The 19626-nt window shown below is 34.1% G+C and overlaps 2 protein-coding genes and 1 long non-coding RNA gene across 21 annotated transcripts in view; 1 reads left to right on the forward strand and 2 right to left on the reverse strand.

Annotated features, from left to right (window-relative positions):
• Positions 1–671: 671 nt before the first annotated feature.
• LOC100646421 (transforming growth factor beta regulator 1) lies at positions 672–3366 on the reverse strand. 2 transcript variants are annotated; one of them, XM_012311579.3, is made up of 5 exons: positions 3277–3366; positions 1705–1933; positions 1307–1583; positions 1017–1236; positions 672–946 (listed from the first exon to the last, which is right to left on the reverse strand). In XM_012311579.3, the coding sequence occupies exons 1-5, from the start codon at positions 3304–3306 to the stop codon at positions 773–775; spliced, it is 930 nt and encodes a 309-aa protein (XP_012166969.1). In that variant the 5' UTR covers positions 3307–3366; the 3' UTR covers positions 672–772. The 2 variants fall into 2 exon arrangements, with proteins under 2 accessions (XP_012166969.1, XP_012166968.1); XM_012311578.3 differs by lacking the exon at positions 3277–3366 and adding an exon at positions 2066–2390.
• On the forward strand, positions 2382–3420 carry LOC100645009. 2 transcript variants are annotated; one of them, XR_001098961.3, is made up of 3 exons: positions 2382–2499; positions 2588–3173; positions 3280–3420. It is a non-coding gene; the product is annotated as an uncharacterized LOC100645009 (long non-coding RNA). The 2 variants fall into 2 exon arrangements; XR_007225182.1 differs by having other exon boundaries at positions 2588–3130; positions 3280–3416.
• A 6934-nt stretch (positions 3421–10354) lies between these two features.
• The window catches only part of LOC100644765 (CUGBP Elav-like family member 2), a 552950-nt gene continuing 543678 nt past the window's right edge, over positions 10355–19626 (reverse strand). For 15 of the 17 annotated variants that reach the window (XM_048408798.1, XM_048408808.1, XM_048408801.1 and 12 more), the window contains one exon: positions 10355–17807. The gene's annotated coding sequence lies outside the window, so the exon portion shown is untranslated. The remainder of the gene's footprint in view (positions 17808–19626) is intronic. The other 2 variants (XM_048408797.1, XM_048408796.1) reach the window with 1 other exon arrangement.

Raw genomic sequence — 19626 nt, forward strand, 5'->3', positions numbered from 1 at the left:
AAAATATAATATGCTTGGGTAAAATAATTGTATAAAATTTGTAATACTGTTTATAAGTTACATAACTGGAAAAATATAAATACAGTTGCTCACATATTTGTATAACAAAAAATAATTTTTTTGTTAAACATTGATCGATATATATATATATAGTTATTCATTCATTCTTTATTCAAATTTGTGGAGATATGTTGCTTTATACAATACACAAACCTTGACAGATAATATTACATTAATTTGTTTCTATATTACTATTTCTAATTCTTAAATCACAAAGTACGTAATAATATTATTAATTTAAAATTAATTATAATTGTAAAATATTTAAAATTAAAATTAAAGTTGATTTATTTAATCACATTCGTAAAATAACAAAAATTATTTTTGCGACAAAATCTGTTTACATTGACATGCAATTGAATTTGTTTAAAATAACATAGTTTTATAATAATACAATGTAATCAAAATTATAATATATCCAGTAAATATTTACAAGATAATATTCTGCAAATAACTTAAATTATTTATTGTAATTTTATTTATATATTATTTTAATAAGGTGAAAGTAAATTGTTTTATATACTATATGTAGCATAATAAATAGTACAAAATAATTTTTGAAATAAACGTTGCCAATTTTAACAGATTTTCTATCTTTTTTATATAAAAAATTAATATATACATAATTTAAAAATTAATATTCAATACCAATACATAAAGCAAAATGTTATTTTTTCTGAAATTAAAATTTTTTTTATTAACAATACAAAAGTCACGAGAGAAGCTCTTGAAGAGCTAAAAGATCACTATCAGACGGTTCTTCTTTAATTCTGTACGAATTTGCTAAAGCATAATGCCTATGTAAAGCAGCAAATCCAAGTCCTGGATCTGTTTCTTCTTCCATTACTGGACTTGTTCCTCTTTCCATTGGTTGATTCTTGCTTACCTAATATTTGATTATAATTTCATTTATACACAGTTTTAATTATATGTAAATAAAATATTTAATTACATACTTCGAAACGTTGTTGTTTATACATAGCCAATTTACGAGTTCCAGGTGTGCTTTGTATAAGATTTTGTATAGTAGGATGTGAAATTCCAAAAAAATCAGCACCTTTTGGTGCTATTGTACGAAGTGCAAGAGAAATTGCCATTAATAATTTGGAATGACACTCATCAGGAGTAGAGCCAACCAGAGGCTGATCTAGATCATTATCGGATACAATTTCAAATCTGCAAGTAATCCTAAACATTGTATATTTACATACATAAAATTATATTGATTATCAGTGTCACTATATACCTTGGTTTTGGTCCACCATCTAATATCTTACATGTATATAAACTTTTTGTTCTTACATCCCTTAAATTAGCATATACCCTAGTACTGCAGTAACCTACTGGATAAATGAGATCCTCTGTATGATAAGCCATTCTGTCCGATACTACTTCTCCAAGGGAGTAGACAGTAAGATCACCTAAAGAAATAGGAAATATAGGTCTCCCATGGACATCCAATGGTATTAATTGGACTACTTTCCTCGCAGTTTTATTGTAACGTTTAGCCTTATTTTTTGTTTCTAAAACAAATAAAAGTTTTATATTACTTATTTTGTTGAGTTGCTATACACACAATGTCTCAATCACTTGGAATTATATTACATTACACTTGGTGTAACTGAATTTAGAATACTTTCATACCTGAGCCATCGGTCGAAGCTCTTTTCTTTGCAGTTTTTTTAGGAGTAGAGCATTCTGAATTAAACGAACTAGGATTAATACTGTTTGATTGAGATCGAGCTATCATAGTAGAAGGATCTATATCTCCTTGTTGTTGACATAATTTACGTAAAAGAAACAGTCTCTCTTCTTTCACAAGCATAAGATTTTCTTGCATTTGTGCAACTTGATCACATAATGCTGCATTTTCCTGTAATTATACATTTATACTTCAAAACTTCTGTAGTAACCAAATTTTGTTATTGTTCTCTTTTACTCATATTTTGTTTAAAACAATAATATATCATCGCGAAAGAAATATTATCATAGTAAATAAGCTTACGAATACTGTATCCTTTATGATCCTTTTTAACCTTCGGTATTTCTTTTTGTATTTTAAATTTTGCTGTAATTCTGCATTTTTTTTAAATTCATTGTAATAGTTATCATAAGTTTGAGTCATTGTGAATTCATTACATTAGACACAAAATATCGGAAGAGGTTATGATGGAGTGATGTTTGTGATTATTTTTTATCGCATATATATTAGTTTACGTCTATAACTAAGATAATGCAAAAGTTAGTATAGTAAGTACATATAGAAATGAGTAGGAAGACCGCCGATGTAACGTTTAAAAAGTCAGCGAAAATATGCGCAGTAAAGGGCCTCTAGCGGTCAACAGTCGCACTATATACACATTTCTTCCCAGCTGCTCTTGGTGAAAGTACTATACGACAAAATGGGAAATGTGCATCTATACCGGTGATTAATGAAGGGTAAGAGCGAAAAAAACGTAAAAGTTTCTTCAAAGTGAAGAAAAGATGAAATATTAGAAATAAGTTCATTTTTTCTTATTGATTACAGAAGCAACAATCTGAATACCACAAGCTACCGACAACAATGAACATCAACAGCAGCAGCGATATTCTCAGAAATGATTGACATGAGAACACAATAAAAAATAACATCATTTCTTGTAAAATAATTATATAAAATGTATTTAGAAAGAGTTCCTACAAATCAGATTGTAATTTTGTAATTTTACAATAATTTTATTCTGTCGTTTGATCGATAGAACTAAAATAACTCTTCTCATATGGCAATTGGAAATGACGATCAAAAGTTGTATTCATGGTGCGCGACGCGGTGGTGTGACGCAGCGTTTTACCGATCATTTTCGAATCTTCACTCGTCAATACATAACTTTAAACGTTTGCTTTCAGTCAACTTCGTACGGTACTGTACGAACTCAGATTTCTCATCTTGCTGTGTATACGCATATTTCTCCCGCTAAACCAAAGCACCAGAGAAGGAAATGTGCATATAGTTCGATCCTTTGACCGCTAGGGGGTGATAATTCGTGGAGTATATTTTTGGCTGAATTCGTAATTTCCCTATTCATCTTTGGTACTTACGTAATTTGGAAAATTTATAACATGAAGTATTAAATGTAATAATAATACAATAGTATACTTTCATTTATTTAAAATGTGTTAGCAAAAATAATTTTGTATATTAAATTATACAAACAGTTTTTATATTTTTATATTTACCAGAGAGGAAATGAGAGAGCTCACGTCCATTGTTCTAGTTGTTCTACACTACAGATGCTGCACCACGCGGCCAAGCACTGAAGTTCCACGCTAAATATACAAGAAACTATTTAGTTTTTCCACAAACGTTCTATACCCGCTGTGATTCTACGTTTTAAGAGTCTATTTCATTATACGGTTCTATGGAAAACTATTATATTTGATATAGACGAATATGAGAATAACAAAATCGCACAATAATTAAACTTAATTGTCTTAGAAAGAGAAATTAATTGTTTATTCTTTTTAGAGAAAAAAAGAGAACCTTTCCTTTAAAACCATAATGGATCAATAGAATGGTCAGTAGAATTTTAGTGTATTCTTCATACTCCAATAACTTTGTAGCATTAACATTAAATTTACTTTCCTAGCGATAGTGATTTACTTTCCTTGTTTCTGTTATAATGAAACTTGAATTTCATTTTAATATTAATTTCAGTAATTGATAGGCTGCGAATAATATTTCTGACGTGATGTATGTTTTTTTGCATGCGTATTCGTTTACAGAAACGGTAAAAACAAAAGAACAAGTTATCTGCAGACAAGATTTGATGCCATGACTAATTTGTTCATTAGGATATTTATCTGTAAGACAATTATCTGTACGAGCAAGTTTAGGGTAGTCGTGTTTACAGCACGTTCTGATGATTTAAAAATGCCGAACTTGCGTAGTTTCGCTTCGACGTTCGTCTATATTGACGATTGTACAAAGAATGCCCAAATATGCTAAGCGTCGCACTTGCAAAACGTTGAGGATCATTAGCCTACGACGCCGCACGGCGGGAGGCTTAATTTATAGCATCGAGTGCGAACGCTTCCTTTTCCTACAGCCAAGGGTGACGAAGGCTAAAGGAACTTCCTCTACTATAAACTATAGGTCTTTATTTGCACGATGGCGCAGTAACTGCGGTATGGGGGTAGCCTCAATCGGTTGGTAAATGTCGGTAACGGAATCCGTCCGTGACTTGTTATACGGCTGCGTATGGTTCTTTGCCAACAAGCCTTGATAGTTCATTCGGCTCCCTTCTTCTTGTAAGTGTATTCTATGATCGTGATCCATTTTCGTTCCAGCTACAACCGCATTTCGTTCTAAACTGATAACCGGGATCAGTAGTGTTCTTCCTTGGTTAAGTTCCAGGATGGACCGTACCCGTCTTGTACAACCAAACGCCTTGGCTGGTTGCGTCCCAGAACGGACTGCGTCCGTCCTACAACCGGCGCAGCACTCTTCCTCGTTGCGCTCCGAGATAAGTTGCGCCCGTCTTCCATAAGCGGGAGCACACTAACGTTTTTCCCGGTGCGTCTCAACCGAGGGACTGTGTTCGCCCTACAACCGGGTACAACAATCATACTCTGTGTTTCTGGAGCGGTCTTCCTTTTCCAAGGTTGCGGCTCAATTCGATGTATTCGTGATCTCTAAGTCTAATCCAGGAGCGATTACTCCACGACCACGCTGTCCTCTCGTTAATTTTTTGTATACAGAAAGAAATAGATATACATACATAGATATTCATACGATTCCCATTTCCGTATTGTTTTGATAGTCTTCTGGAGGCTATCAATTCTTGTAAGAGAAAATTTCTATTCCGAGTCATCGTGATCGTCGTATTGATCATTGTGGTCGCGATCCCGGCTTGCCCCGAGCAACAGCGGCTATCGACTGGAATCGTCTTACTACTTCTTGCCCCTTCTCTACATCATCGTATTTCTTGTATTTCTATATCTTGTATTTTTGAAGTAGCTTTCGACCAGTTTCGATTCGTTAATCAACTGCGTCAACACCAGCTGCTCTACCATATATAACCAGGCATTTTCTCATCCTTATTACCTGTGCGTACTGTTCCTTTTGGATCTTTCCGTCTTCCGGAGCGAGTTTCGCAATATTCTTCCGCAGTGAAGCCCGATCCGATCTACTTCCTCCTCATTTAAGAATCTAGAATTCAATTTGGAATTCGACTCTCAGCCACGGTTAGTCCCCGAAGCCTATCAACGCTTGCTTTGGCGTGGTGGTGACGACGACATCCCCTGTTGTGCATCGTTCATTTTTATCTATGATGGTGGTGGTGAGAGCGTTAACGATTGTCTTATTGTACTATTGGTACGGTCCGTTCGCCCCTGGGTTAATCGTTGGCTGACGTCCCAAATTACAGGCTCTCCAAACTGTAAAACTCGTTCCTCGACCACTAATTATCCCAATTATCTCTTTCTGAGGTAAACCCTGAGGAAACTAAGTTTAATTATTGTGCGATTTTGTTACTCTCGTGTTTGCCTATATCGAACAGAATAGTTTTCCTTAGAACCGTACAATGAAATAGGCTCTTGGAACTACAGCGTGTATACCTCGTTTATGGTGGAACTAAATAGGTTATTTGTATATGCTAACGTGGAACCAAACAGAGCAGATCCCTAATTTTATAGGTTCTTGTACATGCTAGCGTGGTATAGCTTCAGTATTTCTTCGTTAGAGGCAGCACTAGTCCGGAAACAAGCGGAATTATAAGCGCGAGCGCTCTCATTTTCTTTCTGTATTTATATACATATATCATTAAAAAACTACTGAACTTCCAAAACTCTTTAAATTCCATGTTTAAATATGATTTTTCTTTTTACCAATATTATTATCGCCAATATCGCATTTAATTGTTAGTTTTCTTATCTGTAACTGAATTAAAATTTTATGTTTTTAAACTTGTAGCTTATTTTTAGCGCGTTAAAGTAATTTTCAAGTAAAATATTATTTTTTATATGTAATATTTTCTGATTAAGAAAATTGAAGAAAGGTATTCCTCAAAGTTTGGGACCTGTCGTTTAGAAATAAAAAATGTCAAGAGTATTCGTTGAATAAAATTTGTTCGTGCTTCATATAGCAAATCATAATCGAATTTAAGTACATTTTATAAAACGAAATCTTTTACGAAGATTGGTTCTGAGACACGAAAGGGAAGAAAAAGATTTAAAGTTTATTTCGAAAATACGATTTATTAACCTGTCGAACGTAAATTCTGTAACGCGCGCTCGCACGCACAATGTCCTTTCTGTCATGTTCATCTCTAAGTACATTCTCACGCACGCGGTATACAAAATCTATATTGTTACTATACTTAAACATCATGACGCGTAGCTTATCCATTTAGACGTACACTATCCTAGGGATCGTGTTTTTAAGTTACTATGATGATTACAGTAACTCAGTCCGTCGAAGAATTTCCTTTATGCAATTATACGCGAATTTGCCGAGAGACACGTGTTTGCGTACATCCAAGTTATCTCCCTCGCTCTCGATTCCTTTTTTTCCTGTATGTACTCTATTAATCTTTACTCGTGTTAATTCATTACCGATATTCATTAGAAACGATTATCCTTTTTGATAAATTTGCTATACAAATGCATTTGTTGCTTTTTTGCGCTTTAGAGAGAGAGAACGGGAATCATCGTTTGAAGTAGTTTTAAGATTAAGAAGGAAAGAAATTACGTTCACTTTAATATTTGTCGCCATATCCTAATTTTTACGTATTTAACTCTAATTACTCTTATTTTATACTGTATTACATCGTATTATTTGAAAATTGAGTCAAATTTTAAACAAAATTAAAGTATTAATTCCGATAAAAGGAAAAAGCGATAACTTCATATTTTTTATACCTTTCTCTATTACGTTAGGGTACCTACTATATTTTTCAAAATGTGAAACGAAATATAAAATCTAATTTCGATGATTCCCAATCAATAGAATCAACGAACTCATTCTTAATCGCACCTGTAGTCTCCTTTACTGATTACAGCATCAAACGACTACTAACCGACTAACGCGTCAGTTATTACTAATATACGAATCACAGTTGCGATCAACAACTAACTGTTCGTCGATCTTTCTCAAAAAATGTATATTTGACAAAAGTTCAAAATACAGTAAGAGTGAGGGAGAAAAAAGTGTGTACTCGACTTCACTCAGGGCACGTAAATAAATATTATACATTAATATAATTGAAGGCTCAGCGACTCGGCGGTGAAAAGCGGTACAAGTTCAGTTTTCTCAAAACGAGATAAGAACGATACATGGGCATGTATTTATCTGGACAATTTTGTTTCGAGATATTGTCTTTGCGGAGTAGTATGTATATCATGTAACGTGTTGTAATATTCTTTTCAAATTCAAGATTTCGTCACTTGTACTACTTTCCTTTCGAGTTCCTCGATTAATTATTTAAACAACTGACACGACTTTCAATTGTATCCCAGAAATTTTCTCCTAATTTCCTATGATACTCGAAATAAATAAAAAAAGGAGAGAAAAATGAAAACGAATGATTCTGCTTGGAGTTTGGATTTCATTTTTGTCGGCACAGTCCATGCATGGTTTACGTAAGTACAACGGAGATCACTGTATGGAACGAATTATAGTCAGATATACATATACATACATACATCTATACGGCAGGGAGCAGTTTTCATTCTTTTCCAGATTTAACTACGTACAAAAAATATCCTTATCAGTTACATACGTTTTATGTACACAATGTACCTACGTGTTTCCTCCGATGATTGTAATAGTATAAGTGCGTGTGCGTACTGTACAACCTGTAGCCTATTTAACATCCAAACGAGAAAGATCACAATTTATGTATGTTTTATCTTTTCTTTTGTTTTTACAGAGACACGATGTCGAGTATAAGATGACACATAGCCTCTTTATACAGAGTGCCGCAAAACGACTTCAATCGAAATAGTATTAGCTTTTGCATGTCTCGAGGGATTTTTAGACTACATTAACGAACTTGTTGTCAGGTTTTCCAAATTTTCTATAAAATGATATGAAAGTCGTTTTTTTCTTTTAAGCCTAATTCAAAAGTTACACGAAAGACTTTGACGCTAAGTTATAAATATTGTGAGAAGATTCATATTTGATTTTGACAGTGCGAAGTACTATACAAAATATTTTTATATTATACAAATTGTACAGAGCGCATGAACAGTATAGATAAAATATACGTAACAAAAGAAAATACGGAAATATAGTAATAAAAAAATAGTAAATTAGTATAATTAGTACTAATCGAATCATTTAATTGCAATCGTTTACTTTTGCGACACACTGTATATAGACTTTTAATTTCATTTTATAGATTACGCTTTTCTCTTCCGTCGTTATCTCAATTTACATTAACGAATTATGTGGATCATTCCATCTAACTCTCTTCTATCTAACTGAACGATATGACAAAAACGTATATCTTCGACTCTTGTTGTCCATAAACGCCCCTTTGGCCTTCCTATTGGCGTGTTTCGTTCGAAAATATTGCGACTCTCGCATCTTTTCTTCGATCCCTTTGTACATATTTAGAAGTCTTATTCTCTGTATATATATAATGTCTTTTTATGTATTTTGCGCGTTCTTCTCATCGATGACAATTTATATTATCGGAAATATTTATTGTATCATTTGAATATATCACTTATATCTCTTCTATTATTAATACTAGGGAAATAAATTAATTTTAAGCTATCCGTACAGTGCGATTCGAATAAATTTCCACGAATCTAAAATATACATGTATCGTGTATCACTAACTTTTATCGCCGAATGTGAAAATCAATTAAAAATATTTTTTCTTATAAAAAATATTATCGTGATTTTGCGTCAATTTTATAAAGGAGTTACACGAGCTAGTTTTAAATTTGAGAGTGATACAATAAATATTTCCAGTAGCATATTTCGGAATTACGTAGCTTTAATTATCGTAAACCGATTTCTCTCATCCTCTGTTTGGGTAAACATTACGTAAAGGGTTCAAAAGGGCGGATATACATTCTCGTCCTAGCAAAGATCGAATTAGTTAGGCCGAACACAATGAACATTCATGAAGATAGTTATCAAAGTTGCTGTTACAGCTGGATTATGTTTGACTATGTACAAAATTTATACAACGTATAAAAATCGTTCTCGCGTGGCTCGGTGGCTAGCACCGCCGTCATCTTTTCTTTTTCGTTTGACGTTCGTTTGCCTCCGTTTCGTTGCGATTAACGTTTTATTAACTGTTCCAGCACGATGGACACATACATTTGAAAAGGCATGAAACCATGAATGCGAGAATTTAAAGAAATATATATATATTCGGTAGTTATTGATATTTAATTTTCAAGATATTTTTAGTATTATGTTGTCCGAAAAGTTTCTTTCGTTTTATGAGGAAATAATAGACGCACAACGTCTTTTCTTTCGTGTTATTTCGTCGAATTACCATTTTGTTCCGCTGAAATAAACACCGCGACATTTCACAGACTTGGTTTCACGTTTGTACGAAGGTGCACTGTTGTAAATAACACGTTCGCGAAAGAAAGACACTTTTCGGACAACCCAATGTTTAATATTCACGAATAGACAAATAATTGGAAGGTTGATGGATGTAAAGGAATATCGACCGTTAAAATCAACGTCCCTTAAAATTAGATTTAGAATCACTGGTTATTATGTAAAAGGTGCCAGTTTTGGTAAAATATCCACAGTATCAAATGTGTTCAAGTATTTCTGTAAATTTTTCGAAGATTATGGACGACTGCTGGATAAGTTAATACGAACGATTCTCGTATCTCGTCGAATAGATTGAACGGATACTTCGATTCCAACCTTGAGCGTCCATTTTTTTTTAGTATATTATTCAACATCACTTATTTGCATAATCAAGTACTTACACTTGAACATTCAGTCCATACAACGAAGGGAGATAATGATAACGATTAATATAAAACTTCGTAGGAAATGCGTTCAGCCGAAATGTGATCACTAATTTCACTCGTTGTAGTATCTTTTTAACAAGTGCAACGTAATATCTGGGAGTCAAACACGTTGCAAAATTGTATCGGCGGTATCGTTGCTAACCAAGTCGACGGTCTATTCGAACGTAATTTTTGTAATGTAACTTTATCGTAAATTCTTTTATAGAGAGATAGAACTGAGAAGTGTTTTGGAAACGACGAGTGACAAGTAGATGGGAGTTCCAGGAATTGGTATGATGGACGGCAATAAAAGCAAAGAATAAAATTAAACCAACAAAATAAATACAATGTATTATTACTTCAACATACGCCACATGCTGATCTCCGGTATACCACAAGAAAAGGATAAATGGGAAAAGAAAAAAAAGAACATGTTTAAGATCGACGATATTTACTTTTCCCTTATTTCGTCGATCGATCATGATAGTCGGAAAATACCATTGATGCGCTAACAATAAGAAGATACAGCGAAAGAAAAAGAAAACAGAGAAAGAACAAAAAAAAAATATATATATATATATATATGCATATATACATATATATATTTATATGTATATGTATGTATATATATAATATATAAATATGGATATTGAAACAAAAATTAAACGGGAAACAAAGAAAAAAAATATGTAGAACTATTTTTTCTATAAACGCAAGCATTTTAAACATAACGATGGGTGACGCGGATGATCACGTTCAACAAGAACGATTAGAGCGCACGTAAAATATACATTGATTATTTGTACATGTATCTCTATACGCACATACACGAAAGAAACACACGTAATGCCCAGGCATATATATCTATGTGTGTATGTATGTGTATATATATACACACACATACACACATATGCATATATATACATATATAGGTTGTTCGCATTACACGCGCACACATACACATACGCATGATACATACGCGTGTACAGCCTTTATAGTGCGCAGGGACAGAAAAAAAGATTTTGCTATTAGTTTGCGGTTTTGGCGGTGAAATTTGGTTTTTCTTTGATTTTATTCACGATCGTTTTCACCGTGGTGTTTCTTTCTTTCTTCTTTTTTTGTTTTATTTCAGGCGATCGATCGAATTTCGTCGATCTTCCACGCGAAAGCATATTCGGTTCTGTCGTGATCGAGACCTCGAACGGCGATCATCCATTTCTTTTTATTATCGAAAAATTTTGGCACGATAGCATTTTTTGTTTTATCTCTAGAAACTTTTCGTATCACCTACGATACGAATGAAAGATTAAATTGTTGTAGAATCCGCTCAATTTGAGATACAATCTCTATCTAACTATAAGTTCAAACTATGTTCTCTTATACATAATATTGCAATTTTTATTTTTTCCTTTGCTTTATTATGTATAAATATGAAATATCAATCGATTTTCAACACATGCAGTTTGCTTGCATGTTAATTTAATTTTGAACATCAAATTATCCTGGTCGCTTTTGAACGATCGTCTTTCGAGTCTGTTCATAGCACATATTAACGCGCTACATTTTTTAAAAATTCGCACACATAAGAGCACCAAGGAAAACGAACGCGGTTAGACGCACAACTCTAAAATTATAAAATAAAAATAGTAATATTAATAGTAATAGTAGAACAAAAAAATTGAAAAAAGAAAACACGTTCTACGGAAGAGAAAAACAGCAAAATAAAGTACTATAATCTGTTAACATTGTAGGGATGAAATATATATACATATATCCGTTGAACATGACAACTGTTACGAATTATGCATACATATCTGGCATTTAAAACGAAGAAAAAAAAGAAGATAATACATAATCGAGCAGTAATTAACCAATTGCAATGCTATTGATAGCAATGGTAGTTACGATAATGCGAAACGAAATAGGATCATACACTTTATTTTGAATTTTTACACGAGCCAAACAATAACCAAATTTATCGACTTCGGAGGTAATCATTTGGTTTTTAAAAAGTTAGACATTAATTATATATTCTATTATAAAAATTAAGAATTTTTCAGAAGGTGGATCAATTTGGTTCCTGAGTAGCTCGTATAAATTTATATATTTCTGATATTCACTGGACATGCTGAAATTCATTAAAAAAAATAAATCATACAAAATATACAAAAAACTGACATTAAAAAATAAATATGTAGATTTCTACAATCGACAAGTACGACGATTTATTAAGTACGTTTGACGAGTGATCCTTGTTCGTTTCATTTTCTTGCGAAGCTTTCGTAAAAATCGATCCAAAAGTTTTTTATTGCACCATGATCGAAGTAATTCGCTTAGCGTCACAATTTTCATCTAACAAACAAAGCTTCTACGAATAATAATAATAATAATAATAATAATAATAAAATAATAATAGTAATAATAATGTAAACACACTTCCTATAAATAATAATAACATATAAAAGTAATAATAATGATAAGAATAAAGTTTTACAATAACGATACCACCAAGAATCGTATCCATAGTAATAATTACGTCGCAATTAACATTAATAATCTACCAACAGGGTAATAGGGGTAAATTGTAATGATTCAACTAATAGTAACAATTGTAATAATAATGAGGACAACGATAATAATTGGTAAAGTGGGGTATAGCAATAATAATAAGTATAATCGTACTAATGGTGATCAACGTAGCAGCACTGTTATTCCCGACCTTTTTCTTTCATTTTTTGTTTAAAAACGAAATCAACATACGTGCTGAAGAGAATTTGGTAAATGAATGAAATATAAAAAAAAAAGAAAGAAAAATATGATGCTATATTAATTTATAATGTTACTTCTGACTAGGCTCCATTTGTATTCACGTGTACAAAAAACTTAAGAAAACGTGTAACTCCACGTAAACAATTAATTAATCGTTATATATTTATGTATATCGGCTGAACGTGCTTGTGTGTGAAAGAGGAAGAGTTAGTTGTTAACACGGTGCGTAAGTACATCGATTAATTAAAGAGACGTCTTTGGTAATTGGCACGGAATATGACGCAACGAACACCTACGTTACGATCAATATGAGATGATCCATCAAAAATCGTGCAAGTACGGTCAAAAAAGTATCGTACAAACGAGTAGGAGAATGATTCTTTATGGCAAAATAAATTAAAAGCGCAGAATAAAATTTAATCAATGTTAAATCAACATGGAGTGGCCGATAAGACACGAGTCTGGGAACATTATTACGAATTTTCCATTTGATAACTTATGCAAGATGGCTCCATAGTTGACTTCGATGCCCCGAAATATTTCTAGGTTCAATTTGATGAAAAGGAACATGTGATCGTGAATCGCTGGAAACATATCGTCTGAAACGACAGAGAAGCATATGGTTCTACGTATGTAATAACCGCGATGTTCGACGAGATTATGGATGAACCAAGCTTTTGAAACGGTATTTGGCTGGATTGATTTATACTGTATATGTACGTATAGGTAGGTATCGTCATACCTCAAATAAACAGCTGAAATTTTGCTCACAAAGGTGTCAATGGATACCGAATGAAATAGAAAAGACTGCGACGAGATGCGGTTCCATTATGGTTTTCGATCTCTAATTATCTTACATACTTTGAATAAATGTTGTTTTCATTTCCACTCTATTCTGATCTGTTTCCGATCTGTTTTTAATGAATCATCTTACATATTACTTTACTCTTCTCTGCAAATATGCAAAAAGTAAATGTTCGTTACTCCGTTCATTTGGTTTGACGCGTGCGTGTAAATCGTGTATCAGCGTCATCGGATGACGCTTAAATTATTATTATACTTAAAAGAGAATTTTCTAAGAAATCAGATTCTCTAATCGATTATAGCTATAAATTGAAAATTTCAACGGATCCTTTAATAATAAAAGGATAGGGGAAATGACGAATGGACGATTCGTGGAAATGAGCAACAGAAAGAGAGCCAGCCATGATTGCTTATGCACTTCAGCTGTTTTTCCTTCTTCGATGTACATAACGAATAGATTTCTTAAATCATATCCACAAGACAAATCCAGGCGATTTAACTATGTTATTTATCATTCTCTGTGATTCTAATTATTCGTCAATCCTAGAATCCATCATTAACTTTTTACCTCGTGCACAAGTCAATAAGTGATTCGATATAAAAAATAATTTGATTATACTTTGCAACGAAATTTGTCTTGTTGATACGGCTCAATTTATGAAATTCACGATCATTTCGTGTAAAACAAACGATCGGATCTAGTTCAAGTCGAAGACGAAGCTCTCTTCCCTTTACGATTTTCAATACTTTTGTCGTTTAGAGGGAGAGCTTGCGATGTTTCATTAGCGAGCCATGATTCATTTTTCTTGATATTTGAATAATACAGTGACACTGTAGATGTAGTGACGCTACGTAAAGTCTTCGTTGAACTGACAATAAGAAAAATTTAAGGAACACGCAGACTGGATTAGCTTTACCGCAAGAAATACCAGCTATCATTTTTGGACTCTTCAAGATCCTGTTTCTCTCTTTTTCATGTTTTTCTATGCAGGAATCGTATGCTTCTCTAGGTTTACAATGAAATTAAGTACCTTACAGTGACGCCGTTGAGTTAATCTTGCATCAGTAACGACGTAAGTGCTCTCATATAGAAATTCTGAACCATAAAGGATCAATTAAAACTTCTAAATTCTTAACAGAATATATCCTGACCCGCATTCTACGTCGTTTTTAAAAACTTAAACACTATACAGACAAGAGACAAAGTTAACAATGTACAATGATTTCCTGTTACGTACTTCGTAAAATTATTTATATTTGTCGCATTTAACGTAACAAAAATGGTTACTGACTCAAGATTAATTCGTATACAATCACATGACCTTCCAACATGTGATCACCATGTCAACGATCGTAAACCATTTTTCGAATGTTCCCAATTTTCTTCCGTTTTCTTCTCATTGTGTACTCACACGTACAATTTTTTTTTTTTACCCGTCAGTACGTATTTCGTCTAGAAACTCGAACATATGTACTGGAGATCATAATTAAAAACATGAATCGTAAGTACCTCCTTGGTACGAGTGATGAAGAGGGGAGAGAAAGAAAGAAAGAAAGAAAGAAAGAAAGAAGGAAAATTAGAATGATCGCGTGCACGCTAGCGAAGTGTCACCTGATGAACAATTTCGTTTCTTTCGCGTTTCTTTCCTTTCTTATGATCTTCTTTCACTTCAAAATCTTTGCATCATTAAGTTTCTCATACCACGCTTATTTCTATTATACATACATACGTTAAAAAGCAACCCTAGTCCAATCCTATATACGGTATAACGTTATCACAAAGTCATTAAAAAATGCTACTTATGTATTTCGTTTTTCCCTACACTTCGTTTTGTCTCCTCTGTTCCAGTTTTGTCTTTTTTTTGTTTTTGGTTCTTTTTTTGGTAATCTTTACACCATTATATTATTTTTAATTTACAACAGTAAATCGGACTCTGCCCATTTCGCTCGGACCACGATATCTTTTTTATTTTTTCGTTCTAGCACATTTTGTTTGCATTCATCTCGTTCTATTATTCTTTTCTTCAATGGTTTTCCCATTTCCTACATACGTTATTTTTTCTATTATTTATTCAGTTAGAGTCACTAGAGTCAGCACTATAGTCACCAGTGCGCGTTTTTATCTACATATAAACAGGCGCTTCGCGATGCTGACAGCGATCCCGAAAGTGAGCCGATAAAATCGATTCTCAATCGAAGAGCGAACTCGGGCGCGATAGTATTTTTTGTATTATACAATAAGGTATACAAGTTCCGTTTCACAGAACGAGCATTCTTGCTTTTGTCCCGTTTCTTCTTTTCTTTTTTTACTTTTTTAACGGCTAGTTAGTGATTGTACGCAAATATTTCTTACGCTAGAGGTCCACGGAGAATTCTTTGCGATCTAAAATTGATACTTGTCTGCTTCCCTTCCACCAGTCGTTTATTTCGAATCGCTTGTAAATTAAGCGACTGAAAGATCGTGGTAACTATACCCTATTTTTTCTTTCTACAGTACCTTCGTATCAGCTTTAGATCGCATGGCTCGCGCGCGCGCATACGCACATTTTCGTACATACACATGCACAGATATATGGGTTGCATACATTTGCATATGCTATGTAATATATATATACACACACATACAGAGAAACAAAGAGATAAAGTAGCGTGTGTTACACTTCAGAGTTGTCGCCACGTACAAAGCGTTGCCGAACTATGACAGTATTATACAAAATAAAGAGTAGCGAAGCGGTGTTTCCATTGCAATTTCGAACGAAACTAAAACGATATTAAAGGTGAAAGGTACGACCGATTTTTGAAAATTAAGGGATCAATATCAAAAGCATTAAACAAGTCCTATTTAGTATGGAAAAAGAACCGACTAAATTTCTATCGCAATATGTATTTGGTTGAACATGTCGAGTGATGGCCGCAATAGACTCTTCGGGATAAAGGGATCTATGTGGCCACTGATTACTGCGTGCATCAGTTTACTGTAAATTTGTTTAATCCATTAAAACTCAAGCTTTTATTCGATCCTGCATTGTAAAATTGTAAAAATAACGGATAATATGTAATTGACTCGTTCAGTTAAATTGTTTTGGATTGCAACGTTGACTGGTGCAGTTTGACTACAGCTATCGTGGCAATGGTATCAAAATGTGCACCACCAAAATCCAAGGTATAGTTGGTAGATTGGATTAATGTAGAGTCTATCTATGCAACTAAACCTTGTTGAAATATTTGTTAGAATCACTGTTATCCCTAACTACGTGTACAAGGTGGCGATGTAGTAAGAGCAACGTTACTCTTTAGCGAGGTTGTTACATCGCCGAAAGATACATATGTTATGGCATTTACTATAAGTAATTATAAACTGGTTTTGTGAAAAATATAATTAAATATATACACACATACAGAGAAACAGAAAGATAATGTAGCGGTGTGTTATAGCTTAGCCCAAGGAACATAAAAACATAGTGATCGATCGGTAGTGCTCCGGCTTCCGCTTAGCTACTCTTTACATGTTAGTTCGATTCTGAACGATGATATATCGTCGTTTCCCTGGTCTCTCTCGAATTTTTGTAACACGCGATCGAGCGTTTATTTTTCCCACGACGATTCCTCGTTTCCGTTTCCGCACCTCGACTAATTTCGCACCGACCTGGTCCAGAGTTTTTAAAAGCTGGTCGATGATCGTTGAGGACTCTTCTCTTTCTTTCTCTCTTTGTATCAGTTTTTTTTATTTATCACGGATCAGCGCGTTCACAGATTGTAACTCGCCACAATTGACAATCACTGTGCTGCCATTGTGCTGCTATTCCCGGTTAAATGTCGTACTGACCAAGCAGTGGTGACCGTAGATGGAAACGGTGCACGCATAGGTGGATGGATTCGTTGGAGGAGGTGTTGTTTTGCTTTTCTTCCAGGGTGGTCGTGTAGGGAAAAAGAGTAGGAAGCATCGTATGGTAATACAATGGTATATATGTGGGAAGTAGAGCGGGCTGCCGCTTCTTGTAGAGGAGCGAGAGTGGGCAGGTGTATACAGGTACCGACAGACACAGAATGACTGATCAAGAGGTTGACCAAGGAATCGTGACTGATCGACTAATCGATTGACTAATCGATTGACTGATCGATCGAACGATTGACCGATTCGACTGACTGAGACATGGCACGGCGACTCCGATCGAGAACACGGTCACAACGTCACAGGCCACCTGCTGGCACACAAACAAACACACGGACAGGTTAGTCACCACCACACACCAGATATGTAGGATATTACACCGCGTAAACGTGCACGGTGACGAACCAGCGCGACAAACCAGCGTTCATTCAAACTTTCTTTTTAGAACCTGCGGAAATTTTTCCTTACGACTATCCGCGTTTTGCTGGTTTCTGCTTTTCCCAACGATCCTGATAGGCTTGCCAACTTTCTCCTTCCGCGTTTTTTCCTTGATAACGTTGAAAAAAAGATAGCAAACATAAAATGAATATATAGGGACTAGCGAGTTCACCGAGGTAGATAGTAGCGCTTTGCAACCCGCCAGAATTTGCTAATGTAAATGACTCGAATAAAAACACCGTCGCAGGATCTTGTGGATATAACGTCACCGCGCAACGTGTACACAGGTAGTTTGTCGGTACATCGTTCCTATGTAGGAGCGACAAGGATCTATTCTGTTTTATTATTTTCTAATAAATACTTTTTAATAAAAGAAATATAATAAGGATGGTAACGTTATCATTTAATCAGTCTTAATGTCATTCGATTCTTGTTGCTTCTTTCATGTCATCGTGGTTCATCGACGCGCCCATTCTTCGCATAAGTAAGTAAATAAACGAATCAAACGATCGTTAGTAAAGACTTTATAATAGTAGAATACATATTTTATGAAGAAGAAAATCGATGAACCACTGCTGGCAATAATGGTACCCGGCGTCCGACGACATCCCAGAAAAAAAGAACACACGGCGATGTTAGTACTAACAACTAAAGAAGCGTCATAGCGTAAATTAACCATCAAACTTCGATATACGAGTATTATTGTCACGATAGAACGTTCCAAGTTCTGTGTACCCTGTACAATAAAAGAAAAAAAAAAAAAAGAAAAAAGAAAGAATGACGACAACAACGGGGGACCGATCATTGCGATTACGACTGTAAAATATAGTGGCGTAATCAGAAAATTAAATTAGTAAGGTAGATCGTGGCGATTGTTTTCATTGGTACCTTATGTCGGATAACGAACAAATAATTATCGGCGAAGTTGCTGGAAGCGTATGTGTGTGTGTGTGTGTGTGTGTGTGTGTGTGTGTGTACATATGTATATATATATATGTAGAAGTATATAAATATAATGCATATGTAACGATTAAAAAAGGAACGATAGAAGCAGATCTTTTAAAAATAGTAAGACAAACAAGTAAAAATAAGATCAATAACAACAAAAGTTTAGTTAAACGTACGAAACTAAAACGTTGCGTGAGAGAAAAAAACTTAAAGCGAACTACTTGTACTCTGATATTCTGAGGAGAAGCTACATGGTGAATTTGGTTAGTGAAACTTCACGTTTACGTAATTTCCACTTTGTGCACAAAAGTTAGCACAGAAAGCTTGATTGGCAGCCGTTTGCAACGAAATGAACTTTTGATTACACCACTGGCGCGAATTAAGAGGGCTGGTGGGGCGGTAAAGGGCTAGAATGGGCAGGCTTGCATCTTCGAATATGTACGTATATCGAGCAATGGTATTTAAGAATACTTTTAGGTCTCGTTTTGATGCGGCACGATTAAGTGTCATTGTCCTGCTGCGATTCGTATTTTCCTGAAATACCGTACAGCAAGAAATATACATACAATTTTGAAAGGTCCTATTAATGAAAAATGTTCTAAATAAATCCTAGAAACTACTAAATACAGTTTCGAAACATAGACAAAAGATTATTTATTTTATAGCTTTCTGGGATTTTTCATTTGGAATATATCACGTATATAATATGTTCTATGAACTAAAATTATTTGCATACAAACACAACG

This window comes from Bombus terrestris, chromosome 9 (genome assembly GCF_910591885.1).
Source record: "Bombus terrestris chromosome 9, iyBomTerr1.2, whole genome shotgun sequence".
Classification (NCBI taxonomy): Eukaryota; Metazoa; Arthropoda; class Insecta; order Hymenoptera; family Apidae; genus Bombus; species Bombus terrestris.

Bases quoted from the DNA above. Each gene is read 5' to 3' on its own strand.
- LOC100646421 (XM_012311578.3), bottom strand. From the start codon at position 2,185: ATGACTCAAACTTATGATAACTATTACAATGAATTTAAAAAAAATGCA. The intron at 1,584-1,704 runs GTATGAAAGTAT...TATTTGTTTTAG, and splicing joins AGCTTCGACCGATGGCTCAG to AAACAAAAAATAAGGCTAAA. The intron at 1,237-1,306 runs GTATATAGTGAC...GATTACTTGCAG, and splicing joins GATGGTGGACCAAAACCAAG to ATTTGAAATTGTATCCGATA.